A 23,611-nucleotide genomic window follows, 5' to 3' on the forward strand; every position below is an offset into this window, starting at 1 on the left:
AGAAGGAGGAGAAGGAGGAGCAGGAGGAGGAGGAGGAGGAGGAGGAAAACCAGCCAAGGTCTTAGCATCAGCCCCCTTGGAAGGGGTCCCAGCTTCCTGTCCCTTGTCACAGCCCCCCTTGCCCAGCCGTGAGCCTCCAATGCTTCTTCGGTTCAGAGTTCAGTCGGATCACAGAACTGGGGGCAGACGGGGAGAAGGGTCCCTCCCCTTGGAGCCAGTGCTCCAGGGAGAACCTGGTACCACAGGCGTAGATGGCGGCCCTGTCCCAGCCAGGTTCCCGTGGACACAGACCACTGGCCTTCCTCGGAGCTGCCGAGGCATCTCCCTTTTGTTTATTCTTCCAGGCACGCCTTCGGTCACTCGTCCACTGCATTAGGGCTGGGACTACAGCTGTGAACGAGGAGGCCACATCCCTGCCCAGACCAGGACTCGGCATCCAGAGGGGAGGCAGACACAACCCCACAAGGCCACAGGTGCCTGACACCGGGAGAGTCGAGAATCAGTCCGGGGGGCGGCCAGTGAAGGCCCAGCCACCAGCAAAGTGACCTCTGAGCTGAGACCTCAAGGGCACGAGGAGCCAGCCAGAGAAGACCTGGGGGCTGTGTCCCAGGCTGAGAGAGGGGCTGGTTTCATGGCTGGGAGGAGAAGAGGCTGGAGCAGGGGGCAGGGCCGGGACGGGGGCTCAGGGCAGTCAGTAGGGGCCTACTCCGTCTCAGGGCTGGTGGTCACACTTCCTCATGCCTGGCAGGAGCCCTGAGGGGTACAGGAATGGCTCCCCAATATAAGAGGACCCCGATCTGGGGCTGATGCCAGGGAGGCACCAGAGCCCAAGCCCACTGTGCTCATAGTCCAGACCAGAGACCGTCTGGACGCCCCCCGGGAGGAGACACGTGAGGACGCCCGTCTCTTCCTATGTGGGACGTCACACGCGTGTGCAGACAGTGAGCCAGAGTCCTGAAGCACACTGTCGAGTCAGGGAGGCCAGGAAAAGGCGCACACACCCCAAGTCCCTTATGTAAAGTTCTACAGGAGGCAAATATATTCATTTTATTTAAATAAATATTTTAGGCTGGGCACGGTGGCTCACACCTGTAATCCCAATGCTTTGGGAGGCCAAGGAAGGAGGATTCCTTGAGCCCAGGAGTTCAAGGTCAGCCTGGGCAACATGGCAAGACCCCATCTCTACAAAAAGTAAATTAGCTGGGCATGGTGGTGCTGGTGGTCCCAGCTACTCAGGAGGCTGAGGCAGGAGGATGACTGCAGCCCAGGAGTTGGAGACCAGCTGGGCTGGCAAAGCAGGACTCTGTCTCTAATAATGACATGGTTAGGCTGTGTCCCCACCCAAATCTCATCTTGAATTGTAGCTCCCATAATCCCCACGTGTTATGGGTGGGACCCAGGGGGCGGTAACTGAATCATGGCAGGGGGTGGCAGTGTTATAAGGGGATTTCCCTGCTTTGCTCAGCTTTCATTCTCTTTCCTGCTGCCCTGTGAAGAGGTGCCTTCCACCATGATTGTAAGTTTCCTGAGGCCTCCCCAGCCAGGCAGAATCACAAGCGATTAAACCTCTTTTCTTTATAAATTACCCAGTCCCAGGTATTTCTTCATAGCAGTATGATAATAAACTAATACAAAGAATAATAATAAAAATATTTTAAAAGAAACTTAGTGTCACTCCCATAAATGGAAACTGCCATCCCTTTCCATAAGTTAAAAAGTAACTAAAAGATTAAGCACAGCTAGGCAGGAGCTGGAAACCTGTTCAACACACAAGCTCAACCCAGGCTTCCTCCTGGCAGGAACAAATGGGACTGAGGAGGCTCCTGTCCTGCACTTTGGGCCGGGTCATCGGCACCAAAATCGGGCTGCAAACCAAGAGTTGAAGAGTCTGGGTCCAGCCCCAGCTCTGCAATGCGCCAGCCAGTCTCAGGCAAGGCACGTAACTTCTCCAGCCTCAGCTGCCTCATCTGTTAAATGGGACAACACCAACCAATGTTACAGAGCAGCGGTGAGGCCCAGTTACCAGCTCGTCCAACGAGACAGTCATCACGAGGGTTGCGACCGTGAGTGAACCTAAGAGTGGACAGACACCAAATGCCTTCTCAGAGCCTCAGTGGCCACAACACATTCTTACCTCCAGTCAGACTCCTCAGAGCCTGGACAATTCAGCCTCACTCCAGTGCCTTTGTTTCCTGTGCACACACTGCCTGCCTGTGCACTTCTGGACTTAGGCAGAAGCAGAATCCTATACACATGCACACACATGTGAACACACACACACAGATGCACACGTGTGCACGCAAACACCTACACACACACCAGTGCACACACACATTGGTACATACATACATGCACACACACCCCACACACAGGCAAACACAAGCACAGGCACACACACACCTGTGCACGCATGCACAAACAGGCACACACACACCTGTGCACAAAGGCACATGCCTATGCACACATACTTGTGCACACACACCTCTGCACACATGCATACACAAACACAGGCACGCATGCCTGGGCACACACACCTCTGCACACATGCACACATCTACACAGGTGGAACCAGCCCCCACCTATAAAGCACTCCCAGGTAACTCTGTGATTTCTCCTGAATAAACCCCATGGATGCATTTTTATGTTTTTTTAAGCAATTGTTGGAATAACTGTTTTTTCCACATGGAAGGCAACTTCACTCAAAGCTCCCTTCCACCCAAATCCCTTTCTGCTCCCTCAGGCGGTGACTCCTCGGAACACTCCTGAGCTGCGTGTGGCTCCGGGTGTCTTGGAGGCGGCCGAGCTGCTCCTCCGCTGTTTGCTTCGGGAGCCTGAGCTACTTCCCTGCAATCATCCCCTGCCCGCTCCTCAGGCCTGGCCGGCTGAGACGGTGCTGATGTACGTCACACACCCTGGGCTGCAAACTGTCCTTGGAACAACAGGGAAAACACACTTCAGCGGGTGAGCTGCCCAAGGTCAGCTCCTGTGCCAACGTTTAATGGATCATCCATGAGGTCTGGGGCCCGGCAAAGGCACGGCCCAGCAGCTTCTGTGGGAAAACAGGCCGTTCCCGCGGATGTCGGCGCCAGGGCTTGGGGCGGGAACAGGTGCAGGGCTGTGTCCATCCCCGCCTGCATGCCAGAGTGAGGCAGGCCTGGCCCCGCAAGAGCCTTCCCTTCCTCGGTTCTCTCTGTAGCCAGGCACTGTCCATCCCGGGACCTACGGGGCTGTCGTGGAAGCGCCCATGGGTGCTCCTGGCGCGGCCGGTGGGGGCGACATGCCTGTGGCTGTGCCAGCTCCCACGGTTAGGCGAGAAGCATGGAAGGAGAGGCGTATGTGGCTGCCCGGGCCCTGCTCTCAATGCCCTTCCATGGCCCAGTGACTCCTCACCATCTGTGTGGGAGTCTCTGCAGCTTCTGGGGAACCAGGGCGAGCACAGGCCCCAAGCTACAGAGGCTCCTGCTGCCTGCCAGGTGGGGAGGTGGGGGCAGTCATTTTTGCTCCAGCCCCAGGCGCCTCTCAGTGGTGGGGGGGCGGGCGTGGGAGCTCACTGCCTGTCACAGCCCTGCCTGAGGTTCGTGTGGCTTCAACCCCAAGCGTCCGAGTGAGGGCCCTGTCGTCTCCAGCTCCACAGGCACAGCCCAGCTCCTTGCCTGCCCCAGTTAGGCGTCTCTGTTCAAAGGACTCCTCCCAGATGACGGCAGACACCTCCCTCGGCCTCACCTCCCAGCCAGGGGTCACCAGCACTGAGGATTCTGCCCCCTGCAGAGCCTGGAATGCGTCCCTTCCAGCCCTCTCCACCAGGCCTGCACCGATCACCTGCAGGTGGGCCAAGCCCTGGCCTCCAGGGCCTCTCACACCCTTTCCTCCATCACTGCCCCTCCATCTGCCTGGTCGCACCAGTTCCAGAAAGAGCTCTAACAGGGTCTGTGTCACACACAGATCACAACCAATCTGCCCATCACAGCTTCTCAGCCAGCAGCATGTCATCTTCCCTCCAGTTGTTCTCTTCCTCCCTGGATCTTCTTTGCAAGGCCTTGAGGTCCATGCCCCCTAACCATGACTGCCCCCAGCCATGCGGACCCCCAGCCAGGATGCCCTGACCCCATCTGAGATGCCCCGACCCCAGCGGAGATGCCCTGACCCCAGCTGAGATGCCCAGACCCCAGCGGAGATGGCCTGACCCAGCGGAGATGCCCTGACCCCAGCTGAGATATCCTGACCCAGCGGAGATGTCCTGACCCCAGCTGAGGTACTCTGACCCAGTGGTGATGCCCTGACCCAGCAGAGATGCCCCGACCCCAGCAGAGATGCTCTGACCCCAGCTGAGATACCCAGACCCCAGCTGAGATGTCCTGACCCCAGTGGAGATGTTCTGACCCCAGCTGAGATACCCTGACCCAGTGGAGATGCCCTGACCCCAGCGGAGATGCCCAGACCCCAGCTGAGACATCCTGACCCCAGCTTGAGATGCCCTTGACCCAGCTGAGGATGTTGACCCCAGCTGAGTACCCTTGACCAGTGGAGATGCCCTGACCCAGTGAGATGCTCCTGACCCAGCTGAGTGCCCTGACCCCATGGTGGACATTGGCCCAGACCCCAGTCTAGCCATTTCATCTGTCACTTTCTCAGCAAGTATTCAATCTTTGGATGAACAGACATTGAGCCCTCCAGGTTACTGACTAGGGTGCTGACCCCAGACACCTAATGAGTGCTGATGAAATCTCCACTGTGACTTCGCAAGCACCGACTCTATCCACACACCAGCACCTCTCATCCAGGAAGCCTGGGCCCAGAATGGACATCAGCTTCTGCTTCCTGGGATCAAACGTGCTCCCAGCCCTCCAGGGCAGCCACCAGGGCAGCTGCAGGTGGGCAGGCGCCTGGGACCCACCCGGAAAGCTGAATGGCCCCATGCCATCGGCCCCCACTCTGAGGGTCCTGCAGAGCACCTGCACAGGTCAGGTGCTGTACGTCCGCCCCAAGGACCCCCTCCATGGGGATACCCCAGTTTTCTTTTTCCAATGAGCACTGAAAACCCTCCACAGGCTTGCCTCTGCAGACACCATTCCCTGTGCCAGAAGGAAAGAGGAAGGAAGGGGTGCCACTGCTGAGAGCCCAGGCTGTGCGCTGTCCACTCAGCAGGTGTCCACAACCCCCTGCTTGGGTGAGCCAAGGAACCTACAATGTCCCAACCCCAGAGGGCCCCAAGCTGCTCCAGCCTCTGCAGGCCTCTGCACGCTGGGTTTATGGGGCATGCATGAGTGTATGACGTGTGAATGCGTGCACAGGTGTGTGTGTTGTGTGACAGTATGTGATGCATTGATGTCTGTGTGCATGTGTGTATGCACAGGAGTCCGGAGTTGAGCATGTGTGCACTACATGAATTGTCTGTGCATGTTGCAAGTGTGTGTGCATGGGTCTGTGATGCATATGTACGTGTGTGCTCAGGGTGTGCAGTGCATGGGATGTCGCTGTGTGTACGTGTGTGTGTGTGTGCATGGGTCTGTGTGCACTCTGGTAATGATACATGTATGTGCTCAGGTGTGCATGCATGCATTCTGTGTGTACGTGTTGATGTGCATGTGATGAGCATGGGTCTGTGTGCACTGTGTATGTACGTGTGCATGTTGCAATACATGCATATTCTGTTGCCAATGTGCAAGTGTGTGCATGGGTCTGTGTTGGACTTATATTGTTAGCTGTGCGTGCTCAGTTTGTGCATGCTTAATAAATGAATCTGATGATTTTACGTGTGTGTGTGTCATAGTTTTTGGTTTCTCTGTGGACTATTTGTGATATACTGTACGTGTTGCTTCAGTGTGTATATGCTGTCATGTTCACCTGTGTGCTGGGTGTTGTGTTATGTATGCATGAATGATAATACTTGTATCCATAGGTGGCAGTTCCTAAGTGCTGTCAACCATACATGTCGCAACGTTGTAGATAGTTGTTCTGCCTGTGTGTATTATTGTGTGCCTGATGTGTCGCTCGTTTATTTGTTAACGACAGCTCTATTGGTGTGTGCCTCACTCAATTGATTTGTTGTGCAGGTGTCATGTATTGTCCATGAGGTTCTAGTGTCTCTGTATGTGATGCTTGGACAGGATGTTGTTTATGGTTGTGTGTCGTGTTTTTCACTTGTAGGTCAATGGTGTGCATCGGTGATGCATATTGTGTAGTCATGATTGATTGTGTGATAAGTAGTTGTCCTGTTATAGGAATTCTTTCCTAGTTGCCTCGTGTGTTGATACCTCTTAGATGGCTTTATTTTATTATTTAATGGCATAGATATACATCTGTGTGGCGTGGGCGTATATGTGCATGTGTGTGCATTGGTGTGCACGGGTGCACACTTGCTGATTATGTTCTAAAGAGGTAGAAAGTACTTTCGAGCCTGGCCCAGCTCCAGCCTCCTCCTTTAACAATTCAGCAGCTGTCCTCTGCCCGCTCCCCACTTCCTGTTCTGACCCTGGTGTTCCCGAAGGGTGTCCTCCCTCCCTGTTCAGTTTCCCCAAAGAGATCATATCCCATGCTGCCACCACCCCATCATTCTGGACCTGCCCCTCAGCCCAGTGGGCCCCTCCGGGTCCAGCCAGAGCCGTGGCTCCTGGACACCCCTGTGGGAACCTGAGACTCGGAATCTGGACCGATGGGAGGTGGGTGAGACACATGCCACCGCCCCCAGCATCAGCCCTCCTCCCAGGTCCTGAGCCAGCCTCAGGCCTCCTCCCAGGTCCTCCCGTGGCTCTGTGGCCAGCCTCAACATCCACCCTGGCTCCCTCTGGGAGGACTCTGTGTTCCCAGCCATCCTGGCCCTGTCTCCGTGACGCGAAGCTTTCCACCGCCTTCCAGGCAAGCCCACATCCTCTCCATGTGGGCAGTCACACACTCAGGTCCCCACTCCACCACACTCAGGCCCTCGACTCCAGCAACAGGGACACCTCTGTACCTCTGTACACACCATTCCCTCAGCCTGGAGGGGCATTCCTGGGCCTCTTCCTGCGGCACTCCCAGAAACTGCCCGGGGTGCCAGCACTGGCTCTGGCAGTGCCCAGATGCATCTACAAATCCTCACAGCTCAGGGATAGTGGGATCTGCCGGCCAGACCAACATACCCAGGGCCCGGGGCACTGGCCCCTGAAAGCACTTCCAGAGTGAACTCCTGAGACAAGCATGTCAGCTTTAGAGGGAGGAAGTGTTGCAGGCAGATGCCCCTCAACCCTGCATCAGGGAGGGGAGCTCAGGGGTATTTTTCCACCGTCCCTGAGTGGAGATTTATGGAGCTGCCCGTCCTGGGAGCCACTGTCTGGGAACCCAGGAGTGACAAGTGACAGCTGTTTGCATTCACCTGCCTGGCGGCTTCCTGAGCTTCCACCCAAGGAGGAGTGATTTGAACTTGCTCAGCCAGGACTGGAAGGAAGGTAAACCTAACCACACGCTTCATTTCATTCCTTCAGGGTTTTGCAGGAGGTGGGAATAAGACCAGAATAATTCCAACAGACGCTCCGACCATCCCTCATGGACCACATGCACTCTTGGATGCTGAAGAGCCAGCTGGGGTCTAGGGCAGCCTTTAGGTGTTCTTGGGGTCCCAAAGGTGTCCAGCTTGGATGTCTCTAGGAGCAGATCTTTCTGGAAATCTGGGACACCAAGGGGGAGCACGAACGCTAGTCTTACTACTAAGCAATGTGTCCCTCGGATCTAAAGGACAGCAGGTGACCTGGGTGCAGCCACAGCCAGCTGCCACCTCCCTGGAGTCCCTCATGAAGCACTCAGGGCAGAATGCATTGCTGCCTCAGCCCCCTTCAAAGCCCAGGCCCAACACCGCACCAGCTCCTCGGACACTGCCCATCCACCCAGGGAGAGTCTCATGCTCAGAGAGGCTATAAATACATGCCGGACAGTCAAGAGTTTCCGTCGCCAACCAGAAGAGCTGAGCAAAAGGTGAAAGAAACCTTCCATGGCAGCAAATTAATTGATTTTTATCTTGCCTGAATTGCTATTTAAAACTGGTCTGGTGATTGTGGGGAGTTTCTGAAGGACTCAGCAGGACCGATGAGGCACATGGGATGTTTTCTGGGCCCCTCTACAGCTGCGGTGCTTGACTGGGGTAGCTCGGGCTCCATGAGGGTCTGGACTTCAGACTTGGCTCAGCTGGGTGGCTGAGGACATGTTACCTCACTTCTCCAAGCCTCAGTTTCCCCACTGTAAAATAAAACTTATCCAGAATCCACCAGATTCTGGGGAGATTTAGGCAAGGATGTGGGTACCCCTGGAACACTACCAAGGGCGTTACCTCTGCAAAAGGCTGAGGTTTATCAGCTGGTGAGGTCTGAACTCATGGAATTTTCCTCTCAGTGTGTTTTCTCATCAGACAAATTGGGAGAATAATAGTCTTTACCTTGGAGACTCGTAAGAATTAAATGAGTTAAATATGGAAATGTTTGAGACACAGTAAGAGCTAAAAAAAGTGTTAGTCACCACCACCACCATCTTTATCATTGCCATTACCATCATCACCACCATTATCATCACTATCACCATCATCACCATCCTCACCATCACCTTCATCATCACCACTTTCACTATATCATCATCACCTCCACCATCACCACCAGCACCGTCATCACCATCACCACAACCACCATGGCCATCTTCACCATGACCATCATGATCATCACTATCATCACCTTCATCATCACCATGACATCATCACCATCTTCACCAACTCATCACCACTTTCATCATCACCATCATCACCATATTTGCCATTTCATCACCTCATCACCTCCACCAGCATCACCACCTCCACCATCATTATCACCTTCACCACCACCATCACCATCACCATCAAAACCATTATCGCTGTCTTCACCATGACCATTGTCATATCATCACCTTCATCATCACCATCATGATCAACACCACAAACATCATCGCCATCTTCACCATGACCATCGTCATATCACCTTCGTCATCACCATCATGATCATCACAACCATCATCACCGTCTTCACCATGACCATCGTCATATCATCACCTTCATCATCACCATCATGATCATCACCACAACCATCACCACCATCTTCACCATGACCATCATCATACCACCTTCATCATCACCATCATGATCATCCCCACCACCATCACCACCTCCACCATCACCATCACCACCTCCACCATCATTGTCACCATCACCACCATCATCACAACCACCATGGCCATCTTCACCATGACCATCATGATCATCACTATCATCACCTTTATCATCACCACGACATCACCATCGCCATCTTCACCAACTCATCATCACCACCATCATCACCATCACCTTCATCATCACCATCATCATCACCGTATTTACCATTTCATCACCTCATCACCTCCACCATCATCACCACCTCCACCATCATTATCACTATCACCACCACCATCACCATCACAACCATCATCGTCTTCACCATGAACATCGTCATCATCCTCACTATCATCACCTTCATCACCATCATGATCACCACCATCATCATTGCCACCACCATCACCATCACCTCCACCATCACCATCACCTCCACCATCACCATCGTTATCACCTTCACCATCACCATTATCACCATTACCTTCATCACCATTGTTATCACATCACCTTCATCACTATCATCACCATCATCAGCACCTTGACCACCATCGTAACCTTCATCACCATCACCTTCATCATAACCACATCATCACTATCACATTATCATCACCATCTTCACCATCTCATCACCATCACCTTCATCACCATCTTCACCATCTCATCACCTCCACCATCATTATCACCATCACCATCATCACCATTTTCACCATGACCATCATGATCACCTTCATCATCACCATCATCTTCATCTTCACTATTAACACCACCACCTCCCACCATATCATTGTCATCCCCTTCACCATCACCATTATCACCATTACCTTCATCACCATTGTTATCACATCACCTTCATCATCATCACCGTCATCATCACTATCACCATCATCACCATCACCTTCATCATAACCATCATCACTATCACCATCACCATCATCACTATCACCATCACATCACCTTCATCATCACCACTTCTACCATCACCACCATCACCTCCATCATCACTATCACCATCATCACCATTACCTCCATCATCACCACCACCATCACCATCATCACCATCACCTCCATCATCATCACTATCACCATCATCACCATCACTTCCATCATCACCATCACCATCATCACCATCATCACTATCACCATCATCATCACCATCACCTCCATCATCATCACCATCAGCAGCAGCAGCAGCAGTAGCAGCAAAATAAAAAACAGGCTTGGCTGGATAAACACAATGTGGGCCATTCAAACAATGGAATATTACTCAGCCTTGAAAAGGAAGGACGTTCTGACACCTGCTAGCAACAACATGGATGGCCCTTGAGGACACTATGCAAGCAATATAAGTCAGTCACAGAGGGACAAATTCTGTAGGATCCCCCTTATACCAGGCAGTAGAGTTCAGACTCATAGAGACAGAAAGCAGAAGGATGGTTCTACTTTCTAGAAGGGCTGGGAGAGGGGGATGGGGAGTGTGTGTTTTTTGGGGACAGAGCTTTAGCCTGGGAAGATGAAACATTCTGGAGATGATGGTGATGATGGCTGCACAGCAATGTGACCTGCTTAATGTCACTGAACTGTACACCTAAAAATGGTTATGATGGCAAATTTCATGTTATCTGTATGTTATCACAATTTTTTAAAAGAAAACATTTTTAAAAGGGCTTGGCCACTGGAACCTTAACTCATTCCACCTATGGCCTCAGTTCACACTGCCCCACAGTCTCACCCATGCTGGGGGTCATGGCCAGGGTGAGGCCACAGCCCCCCGTGCTGCTAAGCACCCCCTCAGTCTGGCCCCGCATGTTCCCGCCCCATCCTGGAGGCGTGGCCAAGCCACAGGGTAGGTGACCTTGTGTTCTGCTTGTGGGGAAGCTGCCTCCTCAGGAACCTTTTAACTAAGTTCCTCCGGTGGCTGACGCTGGGGAGGGACAGCAGGGCCAGGAGGCCACAGCTGTGGGACCAAGAACCTGGCTGCTGAATCAGAGAGACATGCCCATTTAGAACACAGGAGGACAACTTCCTCCCAGAGACCCATTGTTCACCAACTGGAGCTGGCCCTCCCCGGGCGTGCGGATTTCCCAGAAGGACCAAGTGCCCAAGGGCTCCGGCCCCACTCAACATCATCAGAAGGTCTGGCAGGAGGGGAGCAGAGGGGCCGCCCCCACAAGGCAGGGGATGTCTACAACCCACTGCCTGCATGACCACGGCCACCAAGGCCAGCCCCCGCTTCAGTGGGTGGACGACCGTGGGGTGCTGCAAATTGATTTGTCCAGAACTGCGCATCTGTTAGGATTTTCCCAGCCAAAACATCCGTCTTTACGGCGATGGTCTTTGCATGGTGCTTAACTCTCCTCATTTTGCTGCCAGGAATCTGGTCGGGGTAATCCGGGACCTTGGAACCGGCCACTGCATTCCACATCTGTCTCGTCTGGGAACGCCTGCGCGGCAGTGCCCTGAGATACGGGTGGGAAACAAGATCTGGAAATGTCTACAATGGAAAGCCGGGGCCCGCGGGGGGTGGTTTGGTCTCTGGGAGGGGAGAGTTGAGGGGAAGGAGAAAGATGGTGCCTTTTATAGGTTCTCTCTCTTTTTTTTTTTTTGGGGGGGAGAAGGTGTTAAACTTTTTATAATGTTGCTTACGTTAACAAAAACATCAGAGAGAAAATATCAAGGCAAAGGTACTCGTCAAAGGAACCACACAAATGGGACCATCCTTTGCTGAAGACATGTCAGCGTCCCTGTCTCCGTCCGCAAGCGGCATTTTACTTGAAGAATTACTTTGAAGGTTCCTGTCTCTCAGAGCAGAAGCTCCAAGCGTGAGCTGACCAAGGCCTCAGCCTCACACCTGGCCCTCTATCCACACAGAGAACAGCCTGCGGCTGCCCCAGTTCACATGGAAACTCACTTAGGCTGAAAGGCAAGTGAAGACGTCCCATGCATTTGGGACAGCAGTTGTTCCCTCGAGACATCTCACAGTTCAGCCGGATGCTGGGAAGCTCTGCCCGGCCCCCAAGCTGCTGGGCCAAATGTCCAGCTCACTGGGAGAGGGCAGCCGTGATGTGCCCGGGACACAGCCTGTTGTGCACAGGCCCTGGGGGAGCTTTGCTTACCAAAGGGGCGTGGGAGGTACGCAGCCCCCTCCCCTACTCCTGGGATGATGAGGCTGCCCTGCAGCGAGAGGGATGCGGTTCAGAGCCGGGTGGACCTGCGTGTCCCTCTCGGTGGGCTGTGGCCACGGGAGCACTCAGGAGCCCGCCCCAGCAGGATCTCAGTGGAGCAGGGGCACTGGCAGCCTGGGGGAGGGATGCTGGCACCACAGACAGCAGGCAGGGTGAGGCCAGAACCCCTCTAAGCCGTGAGAAAGTTCTCACACCTGTAATGACCCCAGCCGGCAGGGACAGGGCCCCACGGACAGGGCCACCCCAGGGCCAGACCCCAAGGGCCCCGGAACCTCCACTGTCCCTGCGCAGATGTCCGCATGCACACAGTCCACACGGGGCCCAGGTGGAGGGCTCGGAGCCCAGCCCTGGGGTTCTGGAAAAGCGTTTCTTCCAGTCCAGCCCAGAAGGAATGTTTTTATTTTCCTGCTAGAGGCCAGGCCAAATGGGCTCCTGTTCAAGATGCTCTGAGATTTCCCTCAGACAGGGAAGACTTGGCACCCATGCACAGTGACCACTGGGCAGAGGCCAAGCCCAGCGCCTCGGTGGGCCTCACCTGCCCTGACCCGCGAGAGGAAGGAGGACACACGGCCGGTGCAGGTTCCCCCACAGGCAGATACCCCCAGGCCTCCGGAAGGTGGACCGCAGGCTCCTGGTGGGGCCCTAAGGCCAAGGTGGGGAGGCCAGGGACGTGGTTCTGAGCACTTCTCATTTGGCTCTCAGAAGAGGCTGCGGTGTCTGGGCAGGATGTTCCAAAGTAACTTTCACACCCCTCGTCAAGGAGCTCAGGGGGCGTGGGACCCTCCCCTGCCCGGTGTTTGCAGCTCCGCTCTCCTGCGGCCTCGCCCCACCCTCCTCCACAAGTGAGCTCCTGTGTCCCTGCAGCTGTCAGAATGCCCTCCATCTGGTGGACTCCTATTCCTACTTCAATACCCGGTCCCCTCCACCGCCCAGCTGTCCCCGAGCTCTCCCCATCCCCCGCCATCCCCTCAGGGTGACTGCCCCGCGCTGTGGCCGGCCTACTCCTGTCAGGTGTCGTCTTCACACAGCACGGCCCTTGGCAAAGCAGCTGGACTATCTCCCTCCTCTGCAAATCAGCCTCCAACTCCTGCCACTGCAGCCGTCACACCCAGAGAAACACCGGTGTTCCAACCCCGGTCAGCAGAGCTCAGCAACCACAGCCCCCCAGACTCGCCCTGCCCATTCTCCCACCTTGGACCGCTGCCTGCAGCCCCCTCCCTCCCGGTATCCAGGCCCCTGCCCCATGGCCACCGCAGGGCCATGGCCCCTCCACCCTCCCTGCAGCCCAAGCGACATCACTCCATGCACTCTCTGCGTTGGGTCCTGCTTCATGTCTCTTCCAAGCCCTCACGTCCTTCCAAAGCACCTCACACCCATTGAACGACAGCCCAGGAAAGAGGACAGGGTGTGTCTGCAGTCCACAGCATCTCTCCAGCCCCAGGACCGGAGCTGATGCCTGGGAAACACGTATGGCCTAGACCCCTGTGTCTCCTGCAGACCCTCCTCCAGACAGCGACCCCAAAAGAGAGACATGTAGGAACCGAAAGGGCCACCATAAGTAAGCAGCACCATAAGCAACGCTTCAGAATGTGGCATGACACCAGCACTGTCCCAGAGACCCCAGCCAGGAGCCTCATGGCGCAGACCGGGTCTGTCTGATACCCCAGCCAGGAGCCTCGCGGCGCAGGCCAGGTCCCAGCTGACCCCACATGACGATGGGGCAAGCACGGGGTTCCCCAGGGGTCCTGCTTTGCAGGGGTCCCCTTCCTAAAAGCATCCAGCAGTGACCAGTGGATTCTGAACCATCGGCCATCCCCTGGTTCAGGCGTCAGCAGGGAGGGGGCGCGGGGCTCTGATGAGCCAGGAAAAGTTCCCAGGCCCAAGGACAGCTTTGCAACGTGTTGTTCTGCAGTTGCTTCAGCGTTGTGGACATTCATAAAATTAATTTGCGAAGAGAGGAGATAAACTCCATCCAGCATTCCCATGGCAACGCCTCCCAGGCCGCTGCTGCCCTGGATGAGAGCAAGCTGGGGAATTTCGGTCTCGGGACTTTTACGGGGAACCGGCTCCCAGGGTCCCGCTGCCCCCAGGCTGTGGGGAGGTCTCTGGGAGGGGAACTCCAGGGGCCTGGAAAAGCAGGTGTGCAGCCCCCATGGAGGAATGCGTGGAGGGAACCTGAGCTGGTGCCCGGGCGCGCAACGCCCCACCCAGCCCTGGCCGAATGCCACTCCACTTTCCCGCCTGCGGTGAGGTGACGGAACAGCTGGACGGTCCCCGCCTCCGGGAGCCCACGCAGCCCTGGCACACGCTGCCGCCTCTCTGCTAGGCCCTGGACGCCGCTCTCCCTGAGGAGCGAGCCGGGTGTCCACCCGAGCCGGGCACAGAAATAACACCTCTGCTCCCATGGCCACCGGACCGAGGACTCTGTCCCCATTTAGAGCTCCTGGGGTCCAGGGCTGTTCCCCAACCTTTGGTAAGGGCCCCTAGAAAGATCCGGTTCCCCTCACCCCAAGGCTGACGGCAGGTGCAGGCCTCACAAGGATGCAGGACGCCCAGGCCCTGGGGCTCGGGGCTCCCGCTGATGCACACGGTGCGGTGGGCACCGCGGCTTTCCATCTGCACGTCTGCAGCTCCCAGGTTCACAACCCACAGGCCTGCGGAGGAGTGACTGCTCCAGTCTGCTGGGAATATTTTCCAACAGCTGCGGGGATCGGGTGTCTGAGGGGCTGGCAGCTCCCCACAGCTTCAGAGACAGCGGGCGTGACCCTATGGGGTCGGGGGCAAGGAAAAGCAGCCTCCACCCGGGACAGGTCCCGCTCCTGCAGACAGACCCGCGGGGGTCCCAGGAGTTGAGGGTCCTGCAGCCCGGCCCTGCCTTCCTGGCTGCCTCCGTGGCGCCCGGCTCAGCTCTGCCGTGGAGTTGGCCCGAGGCCTGCAGGTGTTCATGCTTCACAGGTGTGAGTAGGGGCGGTTTCCACACCTGTGCGGGGCCAGGGTCCCCACACCTGAGGGAAATCAGCTCCCGAAACAATCGCATCTTCGGGCAGAGCGGGAGCAAGACACCGCAGGCTGCCATTGCAGACGGGACCGGCCCTCACTGGCGTCCACCCTGGAGAGCCGAGGGGAGCAGGAGGCCCTGGGTGAAGGGCGGGCGGGAGGAGAGAAGGGTGAGGCGGGAGCTCCGTGGCCCTACAGGGATGAGGCCTCATGCACAGGGCGTCCTCAACCCGCCAAGGCCATGATTTACAAAACAATGTGCTTTAGAAACTGCTGGAGGAAGGACAGTGACCAGACAGGGCAGGATGCCGGCCCCAGGGAGAGTAGGGGACAGGCATCTCCTCCACGCGCTGGTTCAAGGAAAACAAACGGCGGCCACGAAGGCAGCCACCGAGCCTCCGGGGCCTGCCGAGAAGCCGCCCCACCGGCCGGGCGCCGCCGCACCTGTCTGACGCTGTCGGTGGCCGCACAGTCCACAGCTGGAAACCGCAAAAGGCTCCGAAGCGCGTCGGTTCCGAGCCTCTGATCCCTGCACCCTGGGGTTGCACTGTGACTTGCCAAATTTGGCTGATCACAGAGGAAAAGCGAAAAAAATCCAGGTTGCCAAGGAGACCCCTTCAAATACATTTTGCAGTGCTGTGAAAGCGATACCTTCCTCTCAGGTTGAGTTTCGCTCCTGAGGCCATGCAAGGCGCTGTTTTATGTGAATCTGCACGGTCCCCCTCTCCTCCCCTCCCGACCCCCACACACACTCTGTCAGTGGTCAGGGCACCCTGCACAGCGCTCCGCTCTCCCCACAGATGCCGGCGGGCCCCTCCCCACAACCCCTTCCTCAGAGCCTTTCTGGGAAACCCGTGCAGCAGCGCATGGGGGCTCCTGGGGAGGGGGCAGCCAGCGTCTGACCCCAGCACCCCTCCTGGGGACTCTGCAGGGAGCCTGTAGAACCCTCGGCTGTCCCCAACACAAAACCACACTGATGCACAGCTGGATGAGCCCCTCAAGATCACGAAATTCAGCTGTGACGGCCTTCAGCAGATGCACCACTGCGGGGCCTGGCTCCCAGAGCCGGTAAAGCACACAAGAAGGTAAAATCCGAGTTGTCAGCCAGGGAGTGGAGAGAGGGGCAGAAGGCAGAAAACACCGGAAGTTGCGCTCGTGAGACTGGGATCGCACAGTCAGGCACAGCCATGGTGAAGGCATCACGGAGCCTCCTGGCTGTGGGAGGTGGCGTCTGCCCCTCGCCAGTCCCGCACCTGTCCTCAGCTGACGACCCCAGCGTGGATGTGGAGGGCACGGCCGGAAGAGCCCCCCACCGGGGTGCGGTTGGGTCACACACCGTGTGCGTGGGGGGCTCCCAAGACGTTCAGCATATCCTCAACACTCAGAACACGCCGCGCGGCTTGGTGAAGCCGTATCCTCTGTTCTCTGTTCCGGGGTGAGAACACTGCGTGTGCTGCCTTGACCTGCTCTCCGTGAAGACGCACCCGCGATCCATGCCCCCCACACACATTTTTATGATCTGCTCTCTGTGAAGACGCACGCCATGAAGATGCTGTGAAGACACACCCGCGATCCATGCCCCCCACACACATTTTCATGATTTTCCTACACAGGGCCTTGGCCTCAGCTAGGAGGGGGCCTTGGTCCACAGAGAATAATGTGTGATTGTCCGAACCAGCCACAGCTACTCATTCTCTCAGTTTCAAGACCATTGAAACCGAGGCTGCCAACTCAGAAGCCCCCGAGTGCCTGCAGACATGGCTGAGGAGCCGAGAGCAGGACCGGGCAGGGGCTTCGGGAAACTGGGAAGCCTTTCACACCAGAAAAGGCATCTGCCTCTCAGCTCCAGCTGGGTACAGCCAGACGGGGCTGCAGGTCCAGTGTGGTGGGAAGTCAGATTTTTAAAGAGAAGTAAGAGATCCAGATTTATTTTCTTGAGACAGGCTCTTGCTCTGTGGCCCAGGCTGCAGTACAACGGCGTGATCTCAGGTCACTGCAACCTCTGCCTCCTGGGTTCAAGTGATTCTTGAGCCTCAGCCTCCCAGTAGCTGGGATTACAGGCACCTGCACCAAGACCGGCTAATTTTCGTATTTTTATGAAAGACAGGGTTTCACCATGTTGGCCAGGCTGGTCTCGAACTCCTGACCTCAAGTGATCCATCCGCCTCGGCCTCCGAAAGTGCTGGGATTACAGGCGTGAGCCACCGTGCCTGGCCAGTGACCTAGATTTTTATGTGAAATCTCCTGAGTGTAAAATAACAACAAGTAATCCAAATGTTTAAAAAAACACTGCACAGGCCAACACAAATTTGTCTCTGGGCCAGATTCAGCCTGTAAGCACCAGTTTCTTGTCAATGGATGTAAAACCTAGAGCAACTAAAGATATCAGCCTTTCCACCTGTCACTGCAGTCATCCTGCTGGTGGATATGCCTTTCCACCTGTCACCGCAGTCATCCTGCTGGAGGTGGAGCGGCTGGCAGAGCCACCGCCACAGCGCTGTTGTCTAGGCAAGGAAGAGCTCTACTTATGTACTTATTTCAGTAGCGATAACCGGTGAGAACTGAGAAGCCATTCCTGAAGTCAGCAACTTAAACCACAGTTTGTTGTTATGCTTCACAGTTCGGGGTTGGAGGGGCTCAGCTGGGCGGTTCTCATTCGGGGTCTCCTCTGGGGTTGCATCCAGATGGAGGCAGGGATGACCTCATCGGAAGACTCAGCTGGCAGGACATCCAAGATGGCACAGTCATGTGGCAGCTGTTGACACTGGGCGTTCACGGCTGCGCGGGCTGGGGCTGGGGCTGAGGCTGTGCAGGCTGGGTGGGCGCCTCAGAGCACAGCTGCTGGGCTTTAAGAAGAGCATCCCGGGAGCAAGGTTCCCCACAGGCTGTGGTGGAAGCTGTGAGGCTTTGGAGGACCCAGTCTTGGGTACCCTGCAACATCATTCCACTGTATTCTGTCCATCGAGTGTGTACCTAAGCCAGCTCAGCATCAAAGGGAGAGGGTTAGACTCCCCTTTTCCACGGGAAAGACAGCCAAGAATTTGAAGCCATCTTTTTTCGGTTTGGGTTTTGGTTTTGCTTTTGAGACAGGGTCTCTCTATTGCCCAGGCTGGAGTGCAGCGGTGCAATCATAGCTCACTGTAGCCTTGAACTCCTGAGCTTGAGCAATCCTCCCACCTCAGCCTCCCAAGTAGCTGGGACTACAGGTGGGTGCTGCCATGCCCAGCTAACTTTTTCCCCGTGTCTTATGGTGCTGATAATTTTTAAACTTTTAGTAGAGATGGAGTCTCACTATGTTGCCCAGGCTGGTCGTGAACTCCTGGGCTCAAGTGATCCTCCTACCTTGGCCTCCCAAAGTGCTGGGATTACAGCATGAGCCACTGTGCCCAACAACCACCCAACAGCCGCCTTTAATACAGCAGATTTCAGCGGTGGGTTTGTGATCTTCGCCTCTGCACATGGGCAAGCATGCACGCTGGCATCCTCTCCTCTGCACACGGGCAGGTGTGCACGCTGGCATCCCCTCCTCTGCACACAGGTAAGCGTGAACACTGGCAGCCTCTCCTCTGCTCACAGGTGGGCGTGCACGCTGGAATCATGGCTGGGGTCACTCCCTCTCGGGGCCTGCCAGAGCCTCCTTCCAATGCTGGCCAGAATCATCACTTGGGCTGCCTGTGGTTTCATCCTTTCCCTCCTCCTCTTCTCCTTCTAAAGAAGCGTTACTGTTGAATGAGTCCCCTACTCTACTGACCAGAAATACTGCCTGAGAACGGCCCCCCAGCAGGGACCTCCCTTCCTGAATGTCCGTGCCGCCTGCGGTACCTTTAGGTTGGAAACAAGCATCATTCATTCATGCACTCACTAATTCATTCACATAACGAGCATTCTGGGACGTGGAGAGGGAAGTGACTCAGGTCCCAGAATCCCAAGCCCGCCTGTGGAGCTCCGTGAAGGTGGCTGCCCCTCAAGACCTGCCTTGGTGCTTCTTCCAGGTCAGCGGAAATCTCCCGGCGCCTCCAACACCCCAGCCGGCCTGGCTCCCTCCAGCCTCTGCTGTTCCTCCTGCTCTATCCCAGCCTTCCAGGTCTTTCCTTATGGTAAAGCCGCAGTGGGAAGCACTGGGGATGAGGGCGGGAGAGGCCCTGAACGTGCCCGTCAGAGAAGGGTAATGAGGATTTGCAGGTGTGGGGTCCCGAGCCTGGGTCTCCAGCGAAACACACACTTCCTTCCCGCAGGATCTTACTCCAGCCTCTTGCTTTTCCGCCTGTGTTTCGGTGGCAGTGAGCATCTTCCAACACCATCAGCGGCCCCAGCCACCTTGTTGGGCTTCTGTTTTTTGAACCAAGACTCTGGTTCCCGAATTCGCTGAAGTCACCAAACATCCACCAGGACTTGAGCTCTTTGCTGACCTGTTTCTTCCCAGCAGCCCGCGTGGCAGGGAGGTGCGCGCCTTCTGGACCCAGAATGATCCTGTCACTGCCCACAGCTGTGGGTGTTTCGGCGAGGGCGGGACCTTAAACTCCAACCCCCTGAGGCACGCATTTCCCGATGGCAGGTACAGAGTTGGGGTGTGAGCTTAGGGCACATGCAAGCACGAGATCGTGCTCACCCCGAGGGCCGGAGATGTGGGGAACATGTCAGACACACAGGAGCATACGTGTGGTTCTGCAGAGCCAGGCAGGTTACCACGCAGCCTGGACAGGTCACTCATTCCTGCCCGGGGCCACTTGGGGAGGGGATTCCTCTCAGGGAGGCCACCACCCAGGCATAGCCTCCGGCTGACGGATGCACTGCGCGCGCTGGGGTTCCAGCCCGGTTCCTCCAGCATTAATCTGAAGGGAGAGGGCTTCAGATAACCAGGCAGGCCACAGTTCAAATAACCATGGGGCACAGGTGATGCAGGGCAGGTGGGCCCCAAAGTGGGGCTTAGCCTGCCAGGGTTCTTGGCTTTGCCCAGGAAAGCATTCGAGGGCTAGCAGGAGGTGCAATAAACAGCTTTACTAAAGCAGCAGTGTTTGGGGTTACAGCTCCTAGCCGCTACCGCCAGGCAGAGCACTGAGGGCAGCGGCTCAGGGCACCTGTGCAGTCCCATTTACACCCACTTTTAATTATATGCATATTAAGGGGTGGATGATACAGAGATCTCTGGTTAAGGGTGGTCATTTTCCGGGTCCTCAGGCCGTTGCCATGGAAAGGGGTGGGAGCTCCTGGGCGTTGCCATGGCAATGGTAAACTGACGTGGTGCGCTGGTGGGCGTGGCTATGGAGAGGGGCTTGCACCCTGGCCCTGTTTTGGCCAGTCCTCAATTAGGTCCGGTGTCCGAGCCCCACCTCCGGTTTGCAGTTCCACCTGTTAGCTCACAGGCACGGAGTCCCTCGCCAGGGCCCGGAATGGAGGTTCGCACGCGAATTCCTGCCCTGTCCTCAGGACAGCTGCTCAGCCCACCCAGCAGTCTGGGTATGGCCACGATGGCCTGCGGCCCCAGCATGTCCCGGGGGCTCCACAGAGCCACCTGTCGCCTGCCCATGGTGGGGCCGTGGTGTGAGACAGCAAAAATGACTCACAAAAATGACTCTACGTCCAGATAGAGAAGCTGCCACCGTCTTTTTAAACTTTTAAATTTGCCATCATCGTAGATTTGAGTGAGGCTGTGAGAAATACTATAGAGAGATCCTGTGTACCCTGAATGTATGTGATGCCCCCAACAGTGACCTGCTGTGTACACACGGCGCCACGCCACGGCTGGGATGCAGATGTGGTGCCATTTCCTACCCCACTCCCTTCCTCAGCTCTGCCCACCCTTGCACACCCTGTGTGCAGGTTTCGTGCAGGTTTTTTATTTTACTTTTTAAATTTTTTTTTTTGAGATGGAATCTCACTCTGTTGCCCAGGCTGGACTGCAATGGTGCGATCTCAGCTCACTGCAACCTCCACCTCCCAGGTTCAAGCGATTCTCCTACTTTGGCCTCCCAAGTAGCTGGGATTACAGGCATGCACCACCAAACCCGGCTAATTTTTGTATTTTTAGTAGAGACAGGGTTTCACCATGTTGGCCAGGCTGGTCTCGAACTCCTGACCTCAGGTGATCCACCCGCCTCAGCCTCCCAAAGTGCTGGGATTACAGGCGTGAGCCACTGCGCCCGGCCAGTTTCATGCAGTTTCATCACACATGCAGATCAGGCACCAGCCACCTTTCTAAGAAGGGAGCCTTTCGATGCCAGAGGACCGGAGGAACCTCGGTGGCAGGAGTGTGAGGCCATGGCCCACCCACCCCGTGGAGGCCCCAGATAGGCGTGCGGTCACAGAGCAGCACTGACTCCAGAGGGAGGATGAGACGGGCAGTGGAAGAGAAGAAGGTAGGAAGTGTCCCCACCCGAGCACATACCCAGAGCGCCCACGTGGGAAGCACGTCTCACCTCCGTGATGATGTAAAAGTCATCCCCAGGCTCTCCCTGGACCACAATTTTCTCTCCATCTTCAAACTGGACGGGCTCCAGCGCGTCCGCCACGGTCAGACGCTCCCACTTCTCCAGGGACTCTGTCAGGGGAAGAGGAGGATAGGTCATCCCGGGGTTCATGCCTCCCCAGGCACAGTCCAAGACAAGGGCCACCACTCTTCCCGAAAGGTGTCCTCAGAAGCACCAGCTCCGTGACCAGTAAGCTGCGTAAGACGAGGCCGTGACACTGTCCCCTAGCACCTCTGTGCCAGGGAGCCTGGGTTTTCTTGCAATCAGCAGTTCCCGGACGCATGCAGCTCATGTGCCCTCTTCACCAGGTGTGGAGGGAGCTATTCTGACACTTATCCCTGGCTTAACGTAAATACCCAGCAGTGAAAACTGACTCCAGGTTAACTCAGTATGAAAATACTTTTGTTATCTTCAAAAGAATAGAGCTGCTTACATTTTTGCAAACAATGGAGTCCCAGCTAAGCACAAAGGCTACTAAGTGGTTTAAAATAATTCAGAAGTCAGGCACAGTGGGCTCATGCCTGTAATCCCAAGACTTTAGGAGGCTGAGGCAGGAGGATCGCTTGAGGCCAGAAGTTCAAGACCAGCCTGGCCAACATAATGAGACTCCATCTCTACAAAAAAAAAAAAAAAAAAAAAGTTTTAAATTAGCCAGGCATGGTGGTGTGTACCTGTAGTCTCAGTTACTCAGGATGCTGAGGTGGGAGGAACACTTGAGGCCAGGAGTTCAAGACCAGCCTGGGCAACATAGTGAGATCTCGTCTCTACAAAAATTAAAAGATTAGCCAGGCATGGTGGCGCACACCTGTGGTCCCAGTTTCTCAGGAGGCTGAGGCAAAAGGATCACTTGAGCACAGGAGGTCGAGGCTGCAGTGAGCTATGATCACGTCACTGCACTCCAGCTTGGGAGATGGAGCAACACCCCATCTCAAAAAAAAAAAAAATACGTGAATAACAAAATAATTCAGAATGGTAACTGCCCATCCAAAAGAAACACTTCATCAGGGAACTGATCAAAGAACATGGAACTGCATTTATGTTGCAAGATTAAGGCATAGTATACTTTCTACTCTTTTAGGTCAAAATGCTTAATTCCCATGCCAAGTTTATCTTTAAATGCTTGCAAATTCAATGTATCTTTCCGCCCTTCTCACAAGGTCTTCCCTTCCCTGTCTTTATTCATCCCTAACCCTTGGAAGGAAAAAAAAAAATTACTAACGTCAGATTTTATAAGAAAATAATGATCACTTGATTAACTGTTTCTTTTTTCACACACACTAAAAATCTTTCCTGTCCTATACAAATCAGATGCTACCTATGTAGGTCAGAAGCTAAAAATAAAAAGCAAAGCATTTATTTTAGATCTAGGTTAGGAGGGAGATTTCTCTCCTTAAAAATCCCTGTTGATGCCGTACGTTGCAAAGGAAAATGCTTCCCGCAAACCCCAGGGCCGGGGCAGATTCTGCAGCACAGGGAAGGGGGGTGAGGCCCCCGCTACCAGAGCTGCTTGACCAGCTTCCTAAAAACAGGGTCTGTACCGGCCGGGCGCGGTGGCTCATGCCTGTAATCCCAGCACTTTGGGGGGCCGAGACGGGCGGATCACGAGGTCAGGAGATCGAGACCATCCTGGCTAACACGGTGAAACCCCATCTCTACCAAAAATACAAAAATTAGCCGGCTGTGGTGGCAGGTGCCTGTAGTCCCAGCTACTCGGGAAGCTGAGGCAGGAGAATGGCATGAATCCGGGAGGCGGAGGTTGCAGTGAGCCAAGATCGCACCACCGCACTCCAGCTTGGGCGACAGAGTGAGACTCCGTCTCAAAAAAA

The 23,611-nt window shown here is 55.5% G+C and overlaps 1 protein-coding gene across 4 annotated transcripts in view; it reads right to left on the bottom strand.

Moving 5' to 3' along the window:
• Positions 1-23,611, bottom strand: part of PRKAR1B (protein kinase cAMP-dependent type I regulatory subunit beta) — a 182,702-nt gene that overhangs the window by 9,645 nt on the left and 149,446 nt on the right. For all 4 annotated transcript variants that reach the window (XM_017894057.1, XM_017894049.1, XM_017894045.1 and 1 more), the window contains exon 9: positions 21,735-21,856. In XM_017894057.1, coding sequence (XP_017749546.1) covers positions 21,735-21,856 — 122 coding nt within the window. The remainder of the gene's footprint in view (positions 1-21,734; positions 21,857-23,611) is intronic.

The sequence above is a fragment of the Rhinopithecus bieti genome, unplaced genomic scaffold (genome assembly GCF_001698545.2).
Source record: "Rhinopithecus bieti isolate Rb0 unplaced genomic scaffold, ASM169854v2 scaffold_1017, whole genome shotgun sequence".
NCBI classification, from domain to species: domain Eukaryota; kingdom Metazoa; phylum Chordata; class Mammalia; order Primates; family Cercopithecidae; genus Rhinopithecus; species Rhinopithecus bieti.